The sequence below is a fragment of the Macaca thibetana genome, chromosome 7 (assembly GCF_024542745.1).
Source record: "Macaca thibetana thibetana isolate TM-01 chromosome 7, ASM2454274v1, whole genome shotgun sequence".
Lineage (NCBI taxonomy): Eukaryota > Metazoa > Chordata > Mammalia > Primates > Cercopithecidae > Macaca > Macaca thibetana.
Genome location: NC_065584.1, coordinates 36,868,258 through 36,886,868, shown reverse-complemented (window position 1 = coordinate 36,886,868; position 18,611 = coordinate 36,868,258). Strand labels below are relative to the sequence as shown.

General features: G+C 44.4%; 1 protein-coding gene across 4 annotated transcripts in view; it reads right to left on the bottom strand.

Annotated features, from left to right (window-relative positions):
* The window catches only part of MAP3K9 (mitogen-activated protein kinase kinase kinase 9), an 88,502-nt gene extending 81,033 nt beyond the window's left edge, over positions 1-7,469 (bottom strand). For all 4 annotated transcript variants that reach the window (XM_050797333.1, XM_050797330.1, XM_050797331.1 and 1 more), the window contains exon 1: positions 7,070-7,469. In XM_050797333.1, the coding sequence (XP_050653290.1) occupies positions 7,070-7,469 (400 nt within the window). The remainder of the gene's footprint in view (positions 1-7,069) is intronic.
* Positions 7,470-18,611: the final 11,142 nt, after the last annotated feature.

The window sequence follows — 18,611 nt, the reverse complement described above, 5'->3', positions numbered from 1 at the left end:
CTCAGGGAAGGCAACATTTGAAATGGGCCCTAAAGAGTGAGTGGGAGAGATCTCAGGCAATGAAGGAAATCAGGGTAGGGAAGGACAATCAGGCAGAGGGAAGGACAGGAGCCAAGAACATGGAGTAGGAAGTATACGGTATATTAGGATCTCCAGGGAGTCTGCTGTGCCCGGGTCATGTGCATCAGGACTGGAGACAGGGCTCAAAGCCTTGTTGAGGGTAACCAGGCCAGGAAATGTCTTTAAAGCCATTCTGAGGGGCTTGAACTTCACATTGTAAACAAGAGGAGTCATGTATCTTTCAGAAAAGGAATGTTGTTAGACCTGTAATTTAGAAAGGAAACCAACTCTGGCAGCCGCTGGAAACTAACCTGGAAGACAGAGACCCAACAGCAAAAGGACCCTCTAAGGAGGCCTTGCAGCTCTGAGGTCTAACCTCAGCAGCAGGGAATATGGGGAGTACGCAGTCAATTCGAGAGACTTTCAGAACTTGGGTTCTACCTGGACCTGGTGACTGAAACATGGGAAAGGAGCCTCATAAGAGATATCTTATTCCAGCAGTCATCTGTGCCTCAGTTCAAGCCCTGATGGTCCCAGTATCCCACCCAGTATCCCAACCAATCATTCTCCTTCCCAAATCCAGAGTTTGAACCTAAGGTACTTGATTATATATTTCATTGTGTGTGGAAAGGCTTTCATGGGTAGATAATAATAGCTGCCAGTGATTATAAATCGAGCTACATATGGTGCTAAGTGCTATATGAGCAAAGTATGTTTTGTTTCTTGCATGAAACCCTGTTCTGTATCTTCTCTTTTCTTTTGTCTTTACCTGGCTGATTCATACTCATACCTCAGGTCTTAAATATCAGTTTCATAGTGGAATTTCTCCATCCCCAAGACCAAATGAAGTCAGGCCCCTATCAAACTTCCATGGCAGTTTCCATTCCACAAGAGGCATCAAAGTTATAATTACTTAATTACTTGTTCAATGCCCATTGTCCAGGCCAGATTATGAGACCCACGAGGGCAGGGATTCTGCCTGCTCTATTCACCACTGCACTTACCATGCCAAACATTTTGTAGGTGACCAACAGATCCTTGAAATAAAATGGAAAAAAAAAATCTACTTGATATGGTTTGGATATTTGCCCCCTCTGATTTTCATGTTGAAATGGAATCCCCAGTGCTGGTGGTGGGGCCTGGTGGGAATATTTGGGTCATGAGGGCTGATCCCCCATGAATGGCTTGGCATAGTAATGAGTGAGTTTTTGCTCGAATTCACACAAGATCTGGTTGTTTAAAAGAGTGTGGCACCTCCCCGGTTTTTCTCTCTTGCTCCTGGCTCCCACCATGTGACATGCCTGCTCCCACTTCACCTTCCACCATGAAAAAAAGCTCCCTGAGGCCTCACCAGAGCCAAGCAGATGCTGGTGCCATGCTTCCCATACAGGTTGCAGAACCGTGAGCCAATAAAACTTTTTTTCTGTATAAATTACCCAGCCTCAGGTATTCCTTCAAAGCAATGCAAGAATGGACTAACACACTATCTCAATAGGAAATAAACCAAATTCAGATCTAAAAAAAAAAAAAAACTAAACTGGAACTGGACCTTCTGAAACAAATACAGAAAATAGTCACCCTTTACTAAAAAAAACCTAAGAAAACAAAGATACATTTCTGAACTTTTGGCAAGACCAAAAGAGGAACTGCCACTGCTGACTACTCCCTTCCTTACTCAGCCAGCCCTGTAACGCCTCCATTCTCCACTCAGATGCTGGTGGTGCTAAAAAATCTGTTCTTGCTTAATTATAGCACCTCTATCCCATCTGGAGCTAATATTCATTTGTATTTTGTAATGCAACTGGCAGTGTGCACAAAGGAAACTCTTAGGTGGATAAGTTAGGTGGATAGTCTTTAGATATACAAAAAGTATGGCCCATCCTGACCCCAAAATTCCAACTGTTTAAAGAGGTTATCACCTTATCCAGCAGTCTTCCTGAAGAATGAATGTCATGGAAGAATATTGTAGACTAGCAATCGGTATCCATTCCAAAATCCTTCTAGCATAAATTTCAATACTACAGAGGCTAGGAAGCTAAAAACTACATTTCCCAGACTCCTTTACAGCTAAAGTTCTGAATGCAAATTAAGTTCTGCCAATTAGATGCACAAGATTTGAAAGACAGAAGTGAGATGAAGACCATCTTGCTGCGGGGATTTTTTGCAACAGCATGTTGGTGTCCAATCACTAAGTCTGTAGATGTGGAGAGGAATGTTTCGTAGCCAAGTTGTTGCCAAATCTCTGGGCTGCAGACACAACAGGGTGTTTTTGAAGCCAACAGCTTCAATGGCAGCTCCTGATTCTGTATGTTCCCAATTAGAGAGGTAGCAGCTGACCTGGTGGGCCAGTTCTGCTATGTTCTGGGAGTTGTTCACACAGGTCCAGCTGAGAGCCTCTTCTCTCAGCCCTTCCAACAATTCTGCAAGCACCGAATTTCCTGTGCTAAATCTCTTTCTTGCTTAAAATAGCTTGAGCATTTCTGAGCCCCAAAATGAATCTTGACTGATTACTAATTTGTGCCTGATGTCATCTCTATGAATGAGGAAAATATGCCTATGTTATAAAGAAAGATTAGAAACCCTCTTGAAGAAATACATGTTAGTCTTCCTGGTCATGAAGTGAAGGAACATTCATGTTTTTCTAGCAGCTTTTACACATATGAAAAGATGTGCGATTATTTAACAAATTTGTATCTGTTTTCTTATTTCCTCAACTGAGTATCTGAATTCTCCTTAAGGAATTTTAACTATTGTACTTTCTCTTGTACCCTCCCTTTTTTCCTCCAGTCTTAAGCACAGTTGTAAACACACAGTAGGTGTTAAATATTTATTTAAACGCAGGAGGGATTGAAAAAATAAATGCAAGGAGGTTTAAAAGATATGATTCAGTACTAGGGTGCTGAAAGGACAGCTCCTCTAAAAACCTCTGCAGGGAAGGGAAAGCAATAACCTCTCTTTGGGTAGAACATAAAAATCCCAGGTTCTTGTTATTTAGTTAAAAAAATATTATGACCTGACTCCAAGAAAAGTACAGAACACAGCTTTCAAACTGATAAAAGACAGAACCCAGGAAGAACGAGGGGAGGAAGGACCATCTTTTTCCTTCCCTGCTCAGTCCCGTTGGATAGGAACGAAGGAACTACACCTCCAGGTGCAGCAGAGTATGTGGGGCTCTCCTTCCCTTCCCTGCTCCAGTCAAGACCTGGTTTTAAGTAAGAATCAGGTCAAGCTGCATTCAGTACATTTTTCAGTTTCTGTAGAAGGATATTTCCAAGAATATCAGGAATAAATCCTTAGTTCTTCCATTTTTAAAGTCAAGATGTTATTCCCTCTCAATCATATGCTTGGAAACTGAATGTTTAGGCATATTTTGGTGGGTTTTGAGTAAGTGAATGGTATATACTTCACTCACTTAAAAATCTTAGGTACATCTGAAAGTATGTCCTTCTATTTCTAGTGGATGTAGATAATAAAAAGTATAAACTAATAACCTTAATGTATGCCCTGTTTGAAAACTGAAACAACTCTCTTGTAAGAGAAACTTTCATATTTCTCTTGGGAGGACTGCACCTCCCAAGATAGTGAGTTTGGAACTGTACACTTTTCATCTTTCACTAAAATAAAGAAGATGGGTGAGGTCCTGGGTTATTTATATTTGTCATCCATAGGCAGCTAAACGCTAACAAGTACCTACAATGGAGAGGATTAAAGCACTATAAGAATGTAAAATGACTTATACTAACATTTTTATGTGTTTTCTTTGTCATGATATTTAGTAATTTTCCCCTTCTGTTTTGAATAAAGTTTGAGGCCAGATACAGTGGCTTACACCTGTAATCCTAACACTTTGGAAGGCTGAGGTGGGAGGAATGATTGAAGTCAAGAGTTCGAAACTAGCCTGGGCAACAAAGCAAAAGCTCATCTCTATTAAAACGTAAATAAAAATAATTGGCTGGGTATGGTGGCATGCGCCTCTGGTCCCAGCTTCTTTAGGAGGCTGGGGTGGGAGGATCCCTCGAGCCCAGGAGTTCAAGGTTGCAGTGAGCTATGATTTCGCCACTGCACTTCAGCCTAGGCGAGAGAGTGAAACCCTGACTCTAAAAATTAAAAAAACAAAAAAAGCTTTTAAATAAAGTTTGAAGCTAAATTTTCACTTAAGAAACAATAATATGAAACTAAAACTAAACACTATTGCTTGACTTAACATCTTCTATTCATGGTCCAGAACGCAACGTCACAACACATCCTTAGAGGGGAAGTTCAAAAGGGTAACTCTGGTGATGAGGTGTCAGTGGCTCAATTTCATTCCAAGTCTTTGGAGACAAGGTTTGTCAATTGTCTTCACTTTCCAAGTGACACGAACTGATCTGGTAGAGCACACAGATGAGAGATGCACCTGTCAGTAACAGCCCATGTTCACCCTCTGATGAACCAAGGCACTGCATCTTTACCAAGACACTGCACTGAAGTTTTATATTTACATCGTTAATCTCCCTCATGTAACTTAAAAGCACTTTCTGATCTTATCACTTCTTTATGTCCTGGTACTTAACACAATGTACAGTATCTATCATTCACTAGGTACTCAATGATTAGTTTTTGACTGAAACTAAATTTTCTGAATTATCAAAAATTAATTCCAGTCAAGATCAGAACTTCCAGTGAGGCCAAATAAAAGAATGTGCCAGGTCTTACAAATGCCATATTCTTCCAGTCAATTCTTTCCATTAGAACAAATTACTTCCTACTGTCTCAACATCTGGGTTCCAGATTTAGGAATCTACTCTATCCACAGTAAATTGTATGATAATGAAGATAAGTCCTGGTCACCTAATGAAGAAGTAGCACATTGCTGTCATGCCTGGCTCTGTGGACAGTTTTTCAGCCTAAGTCATACTGACTCTTGACTGCTCCAGCAGCCAGAGCACAAGATATTAAAGAAACTGAGTTTCTGATCATGAACCTCATCTAGCTCTTCTACTCTGACATTACCTGTCCCTGAAAACAAAATCACAAAACTTCACCCACAGAATCAAAATCTGACTTATGTTTAAAATGACACTATGTTTTCTAACATGCCAGGCTATTCATATTTCTTCCAATATATGCCCAAGTTCATTTTCAACACTTTCAAAACACTATGCCAGGATGCTTAGCCTTAAGCCTACCAAACTAGTCCCAAAAAGATGTAGTATCTGGAAACAATTTAAAGTAATTTGCTACCTCCAAGCATTTTAAAGATTAAAATGAAGAAAAATGAAGTTTTAAACTGAATGAGAGGGAGAGGGGGAACCTAAAGATTTGAACATCAATTTGATAGTCAAAACACCAACAGAAAAGGAAGAGCAGAAAAACAAGTGAAGAGGCTATGACTTTGATATTACGTGCTAGTTTTTAAAAAACATCTCAAGATAGACCAGACACGGTGGCTCACGCCTGTAATCTAACACTTTGGGAGGCCGAGGCATGCGGATCACTTGAGATCAGCAGTTCGAGCAGTTCGAGACCAGTTTGGCCAATATGGTGAACCTCATCTCTACTAAAAACGCAAAAATTAGCCAGGCATGGTGCGGGCACCTGTAATCCCAGCTACTCAGGAGACTGAGGCAGGAGAATTGCTTGAACCCGGGAGGCAGAGGTTGCAGTGAGCTGAGATTGCGCCACTGCACTCCAGCCTGGGAGACAGAGACACTCTATCTCAAAAAAAAAAAAAAAAAAAAAAAAAAAAACCCTCAAGATTAAAGTAACACAATGTGGGGGTAAAAAATAAGTTACAGAGCCAGAAACGTAACTGTCACAAAGGAAATTTTAAAACTAAATATTTAAAGTTGGTCCTTGCTAATGACGTTTTAAAAAATCAACTAAGATGAAAGTATACAAAATAAGGAATAAACAGTAATTAATACATATTAACAATACCTTTTTAACAAATAAGAGATTATGGAAACTCTCAAATACAAAATAGTGTAAACTGCACTAAAGAGATATTTAAGTGTTTTTTCTGAAACAAACTAATATGATTAAGGGATTCTGATGGCAATTTAACTCCCTTGAAAAAACAAAGAAGATTTCATTATAGGGTATGAAATATGGGGCTCCTGGAAAATTGACGGAAACCAGGACACTGGGAGAAAGGCCCTGGGAGGGACCCCTGAGCATGGTCCCCGTGAGATTTGACCAGTTCCAAATATAGGCAAGGATCTAGGGTGAGAAGAAAGAAGAAAATGTATTTCCCAAACAGCCTCACTGTCAAAGGGCTGGGATTCAGCCACTGTACCTTGCAATCCTGATCTCCCATGGGGCAACGACATACTTTTTCCTCTCTAATCATCACTTGTCCCACTCCCACTCCCAACACACACATCCCTCTTAGCACGTTAATCAGTGAGACTCCTAAAGGTACAACTTCTGAGATATAAGGATTAGGATCCAAGAAATCAACCCGACATTTTACAGGCACATGCTTGAGTTCACACATGCTTCCGGGACTTGTGAGCCAGCCCAGCCCTAAGGAGACACCCCCATCTCTTTGAAAGCAAATGCTTTTAAGAGGTGGGGACAGGCGTTAGAAGAGGTGGTGGCAAGGTCCCTGATTTGGGGACTAAGGTTTGGACACTAACCACCAGCTTGCCCTAAATACTTCCAGATTGGGAATGCGGGCGGGGGGGTGGGCGCGGTAAGAGAGGAAGGGAGTGGGAAACGGGCAAATTCTCAGGCTGGGACTTCAGGATAAGGAATTTGGGAGCCACTGCTGAGGTGGCCAAATGAAGGTGAAGAAGCTCAAGCGCCTGAAGTGCGGGCAGGGCCTGCGGCGTCTCGAGCTTATCCAGCGCACCAAGCGAAGCCCGGGCAGCCCAAGCGCGCGCCACCCACACCCAGGTCAATCTTCCTCCCCATCCCCCCGCCTTCATCCTGGCCCTTGCGCAGGGCTCCCCCGTTCCCCGACCGCCCCCCAGGCCTCTATCATTCCCCTTCCCCGCCCGGCTCCCGGGCCCCGCCTTCGCCTTACACTGAATGGGCGGGTAGCAGCTGGGGTCCTCGCCGCCGGGCTGGCAGCGGCTGGAGAAGGCGCTGCGCGGGGTCACGTAGTTGCTGGGGAAGATGCCCACCCGCTGGTTCAGCTGCCCAGTCCACCAGCCCTCGTCGCCGGACACCTGCGAGTCCTTGGACAGCACCTCCACCACGTCGCCCAGCCGCAGAGTCAGCTCGTCCTCGCCCGCCGCCTCGTACTCGAACACGGCCGTCCAGTAGGGCAGCGGCGCGTCGCAGCCCAGCTCCCCGGGGCCCGCCGCCGCCTCCTCCTCCTCCTCCTCCTCCTCCTCGGCCCCGGCCCCGGCTCCATCCTCCCCCGGCGGGGCGGCAGCGGCGGCGCTCGCTAGGCAGCCGAGAAGCGCTCTGGAGGGCTCCATGGAGCGGCCGATCCATAGGGTGCGGGGCCGCCGCTGCCCGCAGGAGCCGCCGCCGCCTATTGTTCATGCGCCTCCGCAGAGCTGGGAGGAACCCCCCCCACGACGGCGGCCGCAGGTAGGGCCCGGGCTGGCGGGGCTGGGAGAGCTGGCTCGCCGGCGCTGTTGCCGCGGTACTAGAAGAGCGCCGAGCGCGAGCGCTCCGCGCAGCCTAGGGGCGCAGCGGGCCAAGTCCCCGCCTGCCCGCTCGCCCCCCGGGGGCGGCCTCGTCACCTCCGCCGCCGGTACCTGCTCGCGCAGCCGGTGCCGCCGCCGCCGCCCGCCGGCCGCAGCTCTCCTCTCCGCGCCGCGCCGCGCCGTGCCCCGCCCCCCGCACCGCCAGCTCGCCGGGACCACCTGACGCAGGCCTGGCCCCGCCCCAGCCCTGCGGACCCAAGGGGGCCCCGCCCCACGCCCGCCCCGCCCCGCGCCCGCCGCCTTCCCATTGGCTGTGGCCGCCCAGTCCCCGGTTCCTCCGCCGTAGTTGGGGTAGCCTAGCTGGCAGCCTCGCAGGTTCCTCTTACCCACTGCGCCGCCGTCGCATCGTGCCCTCCCCCTTTGTGGGCTCTCTGGTTCTCAAACCCAGGTGGACCCACTCCTCCCGCCCACTGGCCCGCCGCAGCTCCCACCATTGGCCCGCGGCACTTGTCCGTTTCCTGGGAGAGTTCAGCTCCTCCCGGCAGGAAGAGGCGCTGGCCTCATTGGGTGCGTTAGGAGGGAAGGGTGGATCCTAAAAGGTAATACTGAGCCTTCGTTCAAACTAAAAGGCTGGAAAGGAGGCCGCTGCCTTTGTTTGCCATGGATGGGTAGGGGCTGCACTGAGCAGCACTGGTGTTCTTCATCCGGCTGCACCCCCAAAAGAGCTCTTTCTTCCCCAGATCATTTTACAGTTGGATTCTCCCTTTTGGATCTGGCTCTGCCTTAGTCCAACCTAAAGGGATCAGCTTCGCCCACGCCCATTCTCACCCCGAAACCTTTCATCTGCTATTGAAGCCCTTTAGGCCCATTGAGATGTTCATTAGAAGAACTCTGAAAACTACGGTTCTCCCCTTTAGGAAGACTGCACCACAGCTCTCCCTCTCCTGGGTTCTGGTAAGAAGAGATTCCAATACCACTCTTTTTTCAGAATTCAGAAAGGCAAGAGACCACCTTACTGGGCTTCAACCTGGGGCTGGGAACGCTGCCATGAATTGGGCTTTGTCTGTCTGAAGGGACCCAACTGTTCGACAATCCTTAGGCTTCTTTTGCCTGTTGGAATTACACCTTGGATCGTGGTGAAGTCTACAGAGGTCAGATTAAGAAGAACCAAAGCAGAATAAACGTAGAAAGTGATGTTGAGTTCATGAGTCAGGACGACCTCTTCCTATATGCTTTTGCTATACCCTGCATTTTGAACATTAAGAACGAGATAGGAGGCCCATAATGTTTCTTCTTGCTTTAATCCTATCATGGCAACGTTGACTTCCAGTAAGAAAGGTTCTCTGATCTTTCTTTCTTTCTTTTTTTTAGACAGGGTCTCAGTTTGTTGCCCAGGCTGGAGTGCAGTGGCGCAATCTTGGCTCATTGCAGCCTCAATATCCCAGGATCAAGCAATCCACCCACCTCACCCTCCCGAGTAGCTGGGAGTACAGGCATGTGCCACCACGCTTGGCTAATTTTGTTTATTTTTTTGTAGAGAGATGTCACTGTGTCACCCAGGCTCTTCTCGAACTCTGGGCTCAAGTCATCCACCTGCCTCGGCCTCCTGAAGTGCTAGGATTACAGGCCTTGACCACCTCACCTAGTCCTCTGAAATTTCTAAATAAGCCAGTGCAGATCTAGCCCAATCTCTACCAAGCTTTGTTACCTTTTCCCCTTCAGTGGTAGGAATAGACATTATTTATTTAGCAAGGGTGAGTGCTTTTGTTGCATTTTAGTTTGGGTTTATTATTACACAAACTAAAGACAGTGGGACAATTTGGAAAGATAACTAGGCAGCTACATGACTTTGGGCAGGTGTCCTAACACTGTACTCTTAAAGTGAGGGGAGTGAACTGGAAGATATCATATGTCCTCATAGTTTGGACATTCTGTGGTTTGCGCATCAATATGACTACACTGTATATAGCACACATTTAAGGTCTTGAAGAAGAGACATGAGGCTTGTTCTAAAAAGCATCCAGAGTAGGTCTTGAGAAAGAATTTCTGTTTAAGTAAAGACCCTAAAACAATGCTCAGGTTCTTATACATAGAATCCACGAACTGGAAAAGATATGGATGAGTCTGAGTAAATTCTCTAAGTTTTGTTTTAGACAAAACCATTCCACCCTCAAGTGGAAGAGAGCAAGGGAGTGGGGGCGGAGGTATTTTGTGCTTTTTTAAAGGCCATAAAATAATTGTCTTGATAAAATTTTAACTTGGGGCTGGGTATGGTGGCTTGCACCTGAAATCTCAGCAGTTTGGGAGGCTGAGGCAGGAGGATCACTTGAGCCCAGGAAGGAGACCAGCCTGAGCCACATGGTGAGACCCCTATCTCTACAAAAAATTTTAAAATTTGCCAGGCATGGTGGTGCGAACCTGTAGTCCCAGCTATTTGAGAGGCTGAGGCAAGAAGATTGCTTGAGCCTAGGAGGTCAAGGCTGTAGTGTTTGCTATACCGCACTCCAATCTAGGTGACAAAGCAAGACCCTGTCTCAAAAAAAAAAAAATTTTTTTTTTTTTTAACTGGAGGGAAAAAGAGTTTTACAAACTGTAGACACACAGCAAAACAGAAACAGGGAAAAAAAGTACTAAAAAGAGAAAAATGTCAGTGGTGGGTCTCTAAGTAGTCGGATTATGCGTAATTGGGTAACTTTGTTGTCATTTTACTTCTCCATAATTTTGTATGTTCTATTATTTAGTTTCATGGATTCCTTCCCACTCCCTGGGAAGAGGGGAAGAGAGGAGAAAAATCATTGATCCTTCTCAATAGGAAAACTCTAATTCCCTGCACAACTTAAACCTTTAATACCATAGCGTATATTTAGAATCTCATAAAGAGTAATTCATCAAACATTTCAACAAGTCATTCAGTTAGTATTTGTTGAATGGATAAGTGCTAGGGATTCAAATGAGGGTAGATCTTTCAGACTAAACTTGTCTGGCAGGGTTGCATGGAAGAAGCAGAAGCAGAACTGGTCCTGGAAGGGACTGGGGTGGAGCAGGGAAAAGTGTGTTCAGGAAAGAAGGGTGGGAATAGGCACAGCAACAGAGGTAGGAAAGTATGGAGTGGGGGACCGTTTGGATGGAATAGAAGGATGAGAAAGAACTCTGAAAAGATAGGTTGAGACCAGATTGTAAAGGGCCCTGTAATTACTTGATTCACACTAGTAATTATGTAATTGATTATTTGTAATTATTTAATGTCTAGTGCATTCACCATAAGGGCAGGAACCAGTCTGTCTGGTTCTCCACAGCTCTCCCAGCACCTAGAGAGTACTTAGCACATAATTGAGTCTCAGTACTTATTTGCAACTGGATGGCTGACTTGAATCCGAGGCGAAGAAGCCTTGGTTTTGTTCAGCGTGTAAAAGATTATCACTGAAAGGTTTTCAGTAGGACTGTGGGGTGATCAAATATTGCCTTCTCTGAGGACTAGAATGGATAAGGAGATGCTTAAGTTGGACATTGAAAGATATATACAATTTGATTACTACAGAATAAAAGATGTGGAAATAGAAATTAATGTAGTGGGTAGCAATAATAGAAATTTCAGCCAGAGAAGAGGAGAGAATGTGAAAAGGGAGTGGTGGGGAAATAAAATTGCTGAAATAAAAGAAGGGCAGATTGTAAAAGACTTTGAAAATGAGGTGGAATTACCAAGATTTTACCACGAGGAAGTTTTTGAGGAGGGGGTTGGCAGATGTCACCCCAAAAAAGAAACATTTTCTCTACCATGCTGAAAAGCATAGCATAAGGAAGGGAGAAAATAGCCATCAGTGATGCAAGTTGACATTAGACTTAAGTCAATAGATCATAGTTTCTCCTGGCTTTGTCCTCTAAAAACGCTGTGACTTTGGGCAAGACACCTGTTTGAACCTCAGTTTTCTCATTTTTAAGTAGGTGTAATAATAATCTCTGGTTATAATGGATGTTTATAGGATTAAATGAGACAGGACATGCAGAAGCTCTTAGCATTCTGCTCACACCCAACAAATAGTCAACATATTTTTTTTCCTTCTTTCACCTGCCTATTACCCCCCAGAAACACTCTTTAATTACACCCAGGCCTCTTGATTGGAAATTGAACCCAGGGTTTTCCCTAAAGGAAAGAGACAGAAGGAAGGAAGGAAAAAGGAACAGAGGCCTCTGGGAGGCCGAGGTGGGTGGAGCACTTGAGCTGAGGAGTTCAAGATCAGCCTGGGCAACATGGTGAAACCCCATCTCTACAAAATAGAAAAATTAGCCAGGCATGGTGGTGCCTGTGGTCCTAGCTTTTGGGAGGCTGAGATGGGAGGATCGCTTGAGCAGAGATGTTGAGGCTGTGGTGAGCCGAGATTGCTCCACTGCACTCCAGCCTGGGTGACAAAGCGAGACCCTGTCTCAAAAAAAAAAAGAACAGATAGGAGAGAAGAGGAGAGGAAGGCGTGAAGGAAGGAGGGAAGACAGGAGGGGAACGAAAGAAAGGACAAAAAAGAGATAAACAGGAAGGAAGCAGGGAGGGGAGAAAAGGAAGGAAGCAAAGGAGGGAAGGGAAGAAAGAAGGCAGGAAAGGAGGGCAGGTTTCACAGACTAATGAAGAATTTGGGGTCTTGGCTTCTGACTGAATTTGAATCTATGCTTACTGCACACCATTAGGCAAGTTAACCCTGCTGTGCCCCAGATCCCTCACCTGGAAATTAAGAATAATTGTACCTATCTTATATATGTTATGTGCTTAACACATAATCTAGCATGTAGTTACTGTTATTATTTGAGCCTAAACTGTGACTTAGTTAATGAATGTCACCCTTTCCTTGATTCTTTTGGGAAATATTTAAAATTAGTACTTTGATGCCAAAAAAAAAAAAAAAAAAAAAAAAATCCCTCAAGCAGACTTTTACCTTTGTTTTTTTTGTTTTTTTTTTTTTGTTTTTGTTTTTTTTGAGAAACAAGGTCTCACTGTGTCACCCGGGCTGGAGAGCAGTGGCACGATCATAGCTGGCTGATCACATGGCAGCCTCAGACTCCTGGACTCAGTGGGTCCTCCTGCCTCAGCATCCTGAGTAGCTGGGTCTGCGGGTTCATGCCACCACGCCTGGCTAATTTTGTTAATTTTTGGTAGAGATAAGGACTCACTGTGTTGCCCAGGCTGGCTTCAAACTCTTGGCCTCGCCTCAAGGGATCCTCCTGCCTCCATCTCTTCAAATGCTGGGATTACAGGTTTGAGCCACCGTGCCTGGCCCCTTTGACCTTTTCTAAAAAAGCCAGCCCACCACTTTCACCTCTCATGTTATACCATTTCAGGAAAGAAGCCCTAGTTTCTGATTCATAAACTCTATTTGCATTAAACATGATTTTAAGCAAATGGTTTGGGCAGATGTGTGGCAGGGCTGATGGAACAGACCTTTGGAGTCAGACCTGGGTTTGAATTCTTGATCAGCTTGTCACGAGTGTGGGAGGCCTTTCACCTCTCGGAGCCTCTGTTTCATTGTTGGTAACATGAGATTGTGTAAAATGGGGTTGCTGTGAGGGTTAGATGAAGTAAAAGGTCCTCCTGGCAGTGCTTAATACATAATAATAAGTGCTTAATAAATTGTAAATGTTATTACAATTGATAGTATTTAATTCTTCTCTGAGGAATTATGAGTTAATGCAGCTTGAACCGCTAAAAAGGTAAGAAATCTTTCCTCTTTTCTTCTATCTCCTAGGAAAACCTCAGTTCAGAAAAGCAATAAACTATGGGGGGCTGTTTAGAATGTTGCATCTCTGGAGAGCAAGTTGCATTTTAACAGTGATCAGAGCCTTTAATTAAGGCATGAAGGTCAAATCATTTCTGCTTCATCCAGCCTGGTTGCAGAGTGAGCCCATGGGACATCCCTCTGAAATTATACTGCTTACAACCATGCTGAGTCTGCAAGGACTTCATCCAAGCCTTTCCGTCCAGGACCTCAAACAGCTCTAATCACAAGAAGAGAGATTTCAGGAAAGAGAAAATTATTCCTATCATTGATGTTTTTGAAGAACATGGAATGACTGGGAAAATAATCTTGTTAAGTAGAAAAAAAAAGAAATCTGTTGTAATTTTCAAATAATTTTTAAATAAATTTGAAAAATTAAGAGAACTATATATGTAATATATTCCTAATCTTATGAAAAAATATATATGCATTAATATTATTGAAAGAAATATATCAAAAGGTGAACAGCAATTATCACCAGTCTAGATTATGAGATTAGGAGTGATTTTTTTTCTTTGTCCTGTACTATTTAGTATTTTCTACCATTAAAATATTCTGATTTTCAATTAGAATAGTATGTTAGACAGAGAAGGACAAATATCACATGAACTCTCACTCTCTTATAGAATAGATCTTGTGGAATCTAAAAAAGTTGAACTCTGCCAGGCGCAGTGGCTCACGCCTGTAATCCTAGCACTTTGGGAGGCCGGGGCGGGCGGATCACGAGGTCAGGAGATTGAGACCATCCTGGCTAACACGGTGAAACCCCATCTCTACTAAAAATACAAAAAAATTAGCTGCGCGTGGTGGCAGGTGCCTGTAGTCCCAGTTGCTCGGGAGGCTGAGGCAGGAGAATGGCGTGAACCCAGGAGGCGGAGCTTGCAGTGAGCCGAGACTGCGCCACTGCACTCCAGCCTGGGCGACAGAGCAAGACTCCATCTCAAAAAAAAAAAAAAAAAGTTGAACCCATAGAAAAAGAGAGGAAATGATGGTTACCAGTTAGAAAAAAGGAATAAGTTCAAGAGATCTATTATACACCGTGGTGAATATAGTTAATAACAATATATTTTATACTGTGAAATTGCTAAGACAGTAGATTTTAAGTGTTCTCACCACAAAAACGATAAGTATGTGAGGCAAAGCATCTGGTAATTAGCTTGATTTCACCACGCCACAGTTTATACATATGTCAAAACGTCATGTTGTATGCTATAAATATATACACTTTTTGTCAATTTTAAACAGGTTATTAAAAAAACAGTATGCTATTGTTGATAATTATGAAAAATTTTAGTGATGTGGAAATGTGTACAGTATAATGATAAATGAAAGAGTAGTAAAAAAATCCTTATAAAATATAATTACAAATGTGTTGGGTGGATAATATAAAAATCTTAACAGCTATTTCTGAGCTAAGTGGTGGAGCATGGGTCATTTTTAGTGCCTTCTGTGTCAGGCTGTTCTTGCATTGCTATGAAGAAATACCTGGCCAGATAATAGGTGGCTCATGCCTATAATCCCGGCACTTTGGGAGGCCAAGGCGGGTGGATCACATGAGTTCAGGAGTTCGAGACCAGCCTGGCCAACATGGTGAAACCCCATCTTTACTAAAAATACAAAAATTAGTCAGGTGAGGTGGTGCATGCCTGTAGTCCCAGCTACTGGGGAAGCTGAGGCAGGAGAATCGTTTGAACCCGGGAGGCAGAGGTTGCAGTGAGCTGAAATAGCCTGGGTAACAGACCAAGATTCTGTCTCAAAAAGAAAAAAAAAAAAAAGAAATACCTGAGAAAAGGTAATTTATAAAGGAAAGAGGTTTAATTGGCTCACGATTCTACAGGTTTTACAGGAAGCATAGCAGCATCTGATTTTAGGGAGGCCTTGGGAAGCTTCCAGTCCTGGCAGAAGGCAATGAGGAGCAGGCACGTCACATGGCGAAAGCAGGAACAAGAGAGAGTTGACAGGGGAGGTGCCACACACTTTTAAACAATCAGATCTCATGAGAACTCACTATCCTGAAGACAGCACCAAGGGGATGGTGCTAAACCATTCATGAAAAATCCGCCCCCATGATCCAATTGCCTCCCACCAGGCCCCACCTCCCGCATTGGGAATTACAATTCAACAAGAGATTGGGGCAGGGACAGATGGCCCAACTATGATTTCCACATCATTACTGTACACGTTTCCAAACTTCATTTTACTTCTTTATTTTTCCTACAACAAAAATAACCATGTGATATTTGTGTAATTGTAATAAAGAACTACGAAATCATTTTTATCTTTTTAAATACAAAATTCAAACTAAAACCTTTATTGTTAGTTGGAGAGATGGTGGAGGAAGGAAAACAGAAGCTGAGGATGACACTATTAATAAGTAACAATGACAATGACTCCTGTTAAGGGCTTACTTAGGTTCACAGTCGTCTATTTGCTAGAGGCTTTAACAGCTTCTTCCAAGCAAACAAAAGGTCTTGGAATCCAAACAGTTTCTTTATTCCCTACCCCTCCTACCTCATGGAGAGAAATTCTTGGTTATGTGCAGACAGATATGTGGACTAAGTTAGCATGGCTGTGGCACCCCTCACCTGACACGGATTTAGACTTCTTTAGCTTTTCAAATGTTTTGGTATGTATGTATGTAGGTATGTATGTATTGAGACGGAGGCTCACACTGTCATCCAGGCTGGAGTGCAATGGCACCATCTCGGCTCACTGCAACCTCCGCCTCCCAGGTTTGAGCGATTCTCCTGCCTCAGCCTCCCAAGTAGCTGGGATTACAGGCGCCCTCCACCACACCCGGCTAATTTTTCTATTTTTAGTAGAGATGGGGTTTCACCATGTTGGCCAGGCTGGTCTCGAACTCTTGACCTCAGGTGATCTGCCCGCCTTGGCCTCCCAAAGTGCTGGGATTACAGGCGTGAGCCACTGCGCCCGGCAAACCTTGGTCTTTAAATCACGTTGGCAAGACTGAGCTCAAATTTGTGCCTTCTTATCTAAAACAGTAACAATTTAAATATTTTTGTTATTTGAACAAACCAATAAGATCTGAGGAATGAGCAACCGTCACAGTTGTCTGAATAATACATTGCACGGTAGTGGGGGCTGTTTCGTACAGGACTTGGCACAGCATTGCCCTCTTAGAGACAAAGGTGGACCATTGCGCCGCCGTGTGGTATTGAGAGGTATGGCGCCTTCCTTTTTTAATTACGCTTTTTCTAGTTTAAGAGCTAGACTACCCTTCGCGGTCGCTGGGTGGAGCCCTTTCAATTTGTTTGTGTGGAAACTAAGACTCAGGCAAGTGATGTTACTGGGGCTTGAACCCAAATCTTCAGACCCTTTTCAAGGTCCCAGCTTTTCAAGTTAACTCACAGATGTCTGCACATAGCTGGAGGGAAACTGGGAGCTGTCTTAATGCAAAACTCAATTTCACATTCAAAGAAACTGAAGTGTAGAGAGGATAAGTGACTTGCTAAAAGGTCCGCGCTAATTTGGGGTCCTTCGTCTTTTATTCTACTCATTCGTTTATTCAGCAAATATTTATACATGTGTCTACCACGTGTCAGACACCATTCAAGGCACTAGAGATAAAATAGTGAACAAAGCAAACAAAAATCCCTTCCTGCAAAAATCCCTTCATCTCTTCCCTTCATAAAGCTCATGTTCTAATAGGGGAAACAAAGTAAGCAATTAAACACATAATATCAGATTAGAGAGGGGTAAATGCAAAGAAGAAAAGAAAGGGAAGGGGGGATGTGAAACATTAGGAGGGGCTACTTTTTGGAGTGGCCAGAGAAAAACTCATTGACAAGGTAACTGGTGACTTTTTTTTTTTTTTTTTTTTTTTTTTTTGAGATGGAGTCTCACTCTGTGGCCCAGGCTGGAGTGCAGCGGCACGATCTCAGCTCACTGCAGCCTCCACCTCCCAGTTCAAGTGATTTTCCTTCCTCAACCTCCCAAGTAGCTGAGACTACAGGCGTGTGCAACCATGCCCAGCTAATTTTTGTATTTTTAGTAGAGACGGGGTTTCACCTTGTTGGCCAGGCTGGTCTCGAACTCCTGACCTCAGGTGATCCACCTACCTCGGCCTCCCAAAGTGCTGGGATTACAGGGGTTAGCCATGGCACCCGGCCAACAAGGTGACTTTTGAATAAAGACACCTGAAAGAATTTAGGAAACCAGCCATACAGATACAGGGGAAGAGCATTCAGGCAAACTGCACTGTAGTGCAAAGCCCTAAGATAGGAAAATGCCTGTGTATTCACGAAAAGATAGCAAACTCAAGGGTGGTAAGAGCTACAAGAGGTAGGGTGTCCTATTCACATGGGGTCCTTCAGGTCAAAGGAGGACTTTGGTTTTACTTTAAATGAGACAGCCTATTGAAGAGGTTTGTTTTTGTTTTTTGTTTTTTTCTGAGACAGGGTCTCACTTTGTTGCCCAGACTGGAGTGCAATGGTGTGATCTCGGCCCATTACAGCCTCAACCTGCTGGGCTCAAGCGATTCTCCCACCTCGGCCTCCTGAGTAGCTGGGACTACATGCATGTGCCATCACACCCAGCTAATTTTTGTTGTTGTTTTGTTTTGTTTTTCGTAGAGACAAGGTCTCACTATGTTGCCCAAACTGTCTCGAACTCTTGGGCTCAAGCAATTCTCCTGCCGTGGCCTCCCAAAGTACTGGGATTACACATGTGAGCTACCATGCCCTGCCACACTGACGATTTTAATGAGCAGAGGAGTGGTGTGGTCTGCCTTTTCAACAAGATCACTCTGGCTACTGGGTTTGCAACAGGCTTCAGAAATCAAGTGCGGGGACTGTGAGAAGGAAGGGGCTATTCAATAAGCCTGTCACGGGATAACAGCAAATTAGAAAAGGGAGGTGACAATGGGTATGGTGAAAAGTAGTCAGAATTTAGAAATACATTTTGAGGCTAGACCAACCAGGTTTGCTGATGAATCAGAAAGGGAACAAAAGAAAGAGAGGAGTCAAGGATGACATCAAAGTTTTTGGTTTGAGCGACTGGAAGGCTAGCATTGCCATTTATGGAGAATGTGGGAAAAGCTGGTTTGGGGGCAAATCTCAGCAGTTTAATGTTAGACATGATAAGTTTGAGATCACTGTTCTATACCCAAGTGGAGATGTCAAGTGGGCAGTTGATTACGTCGTCTGGAGTTCTTTCAAGAACTGTTAGACGACAACAGTCTAGTCCCTGA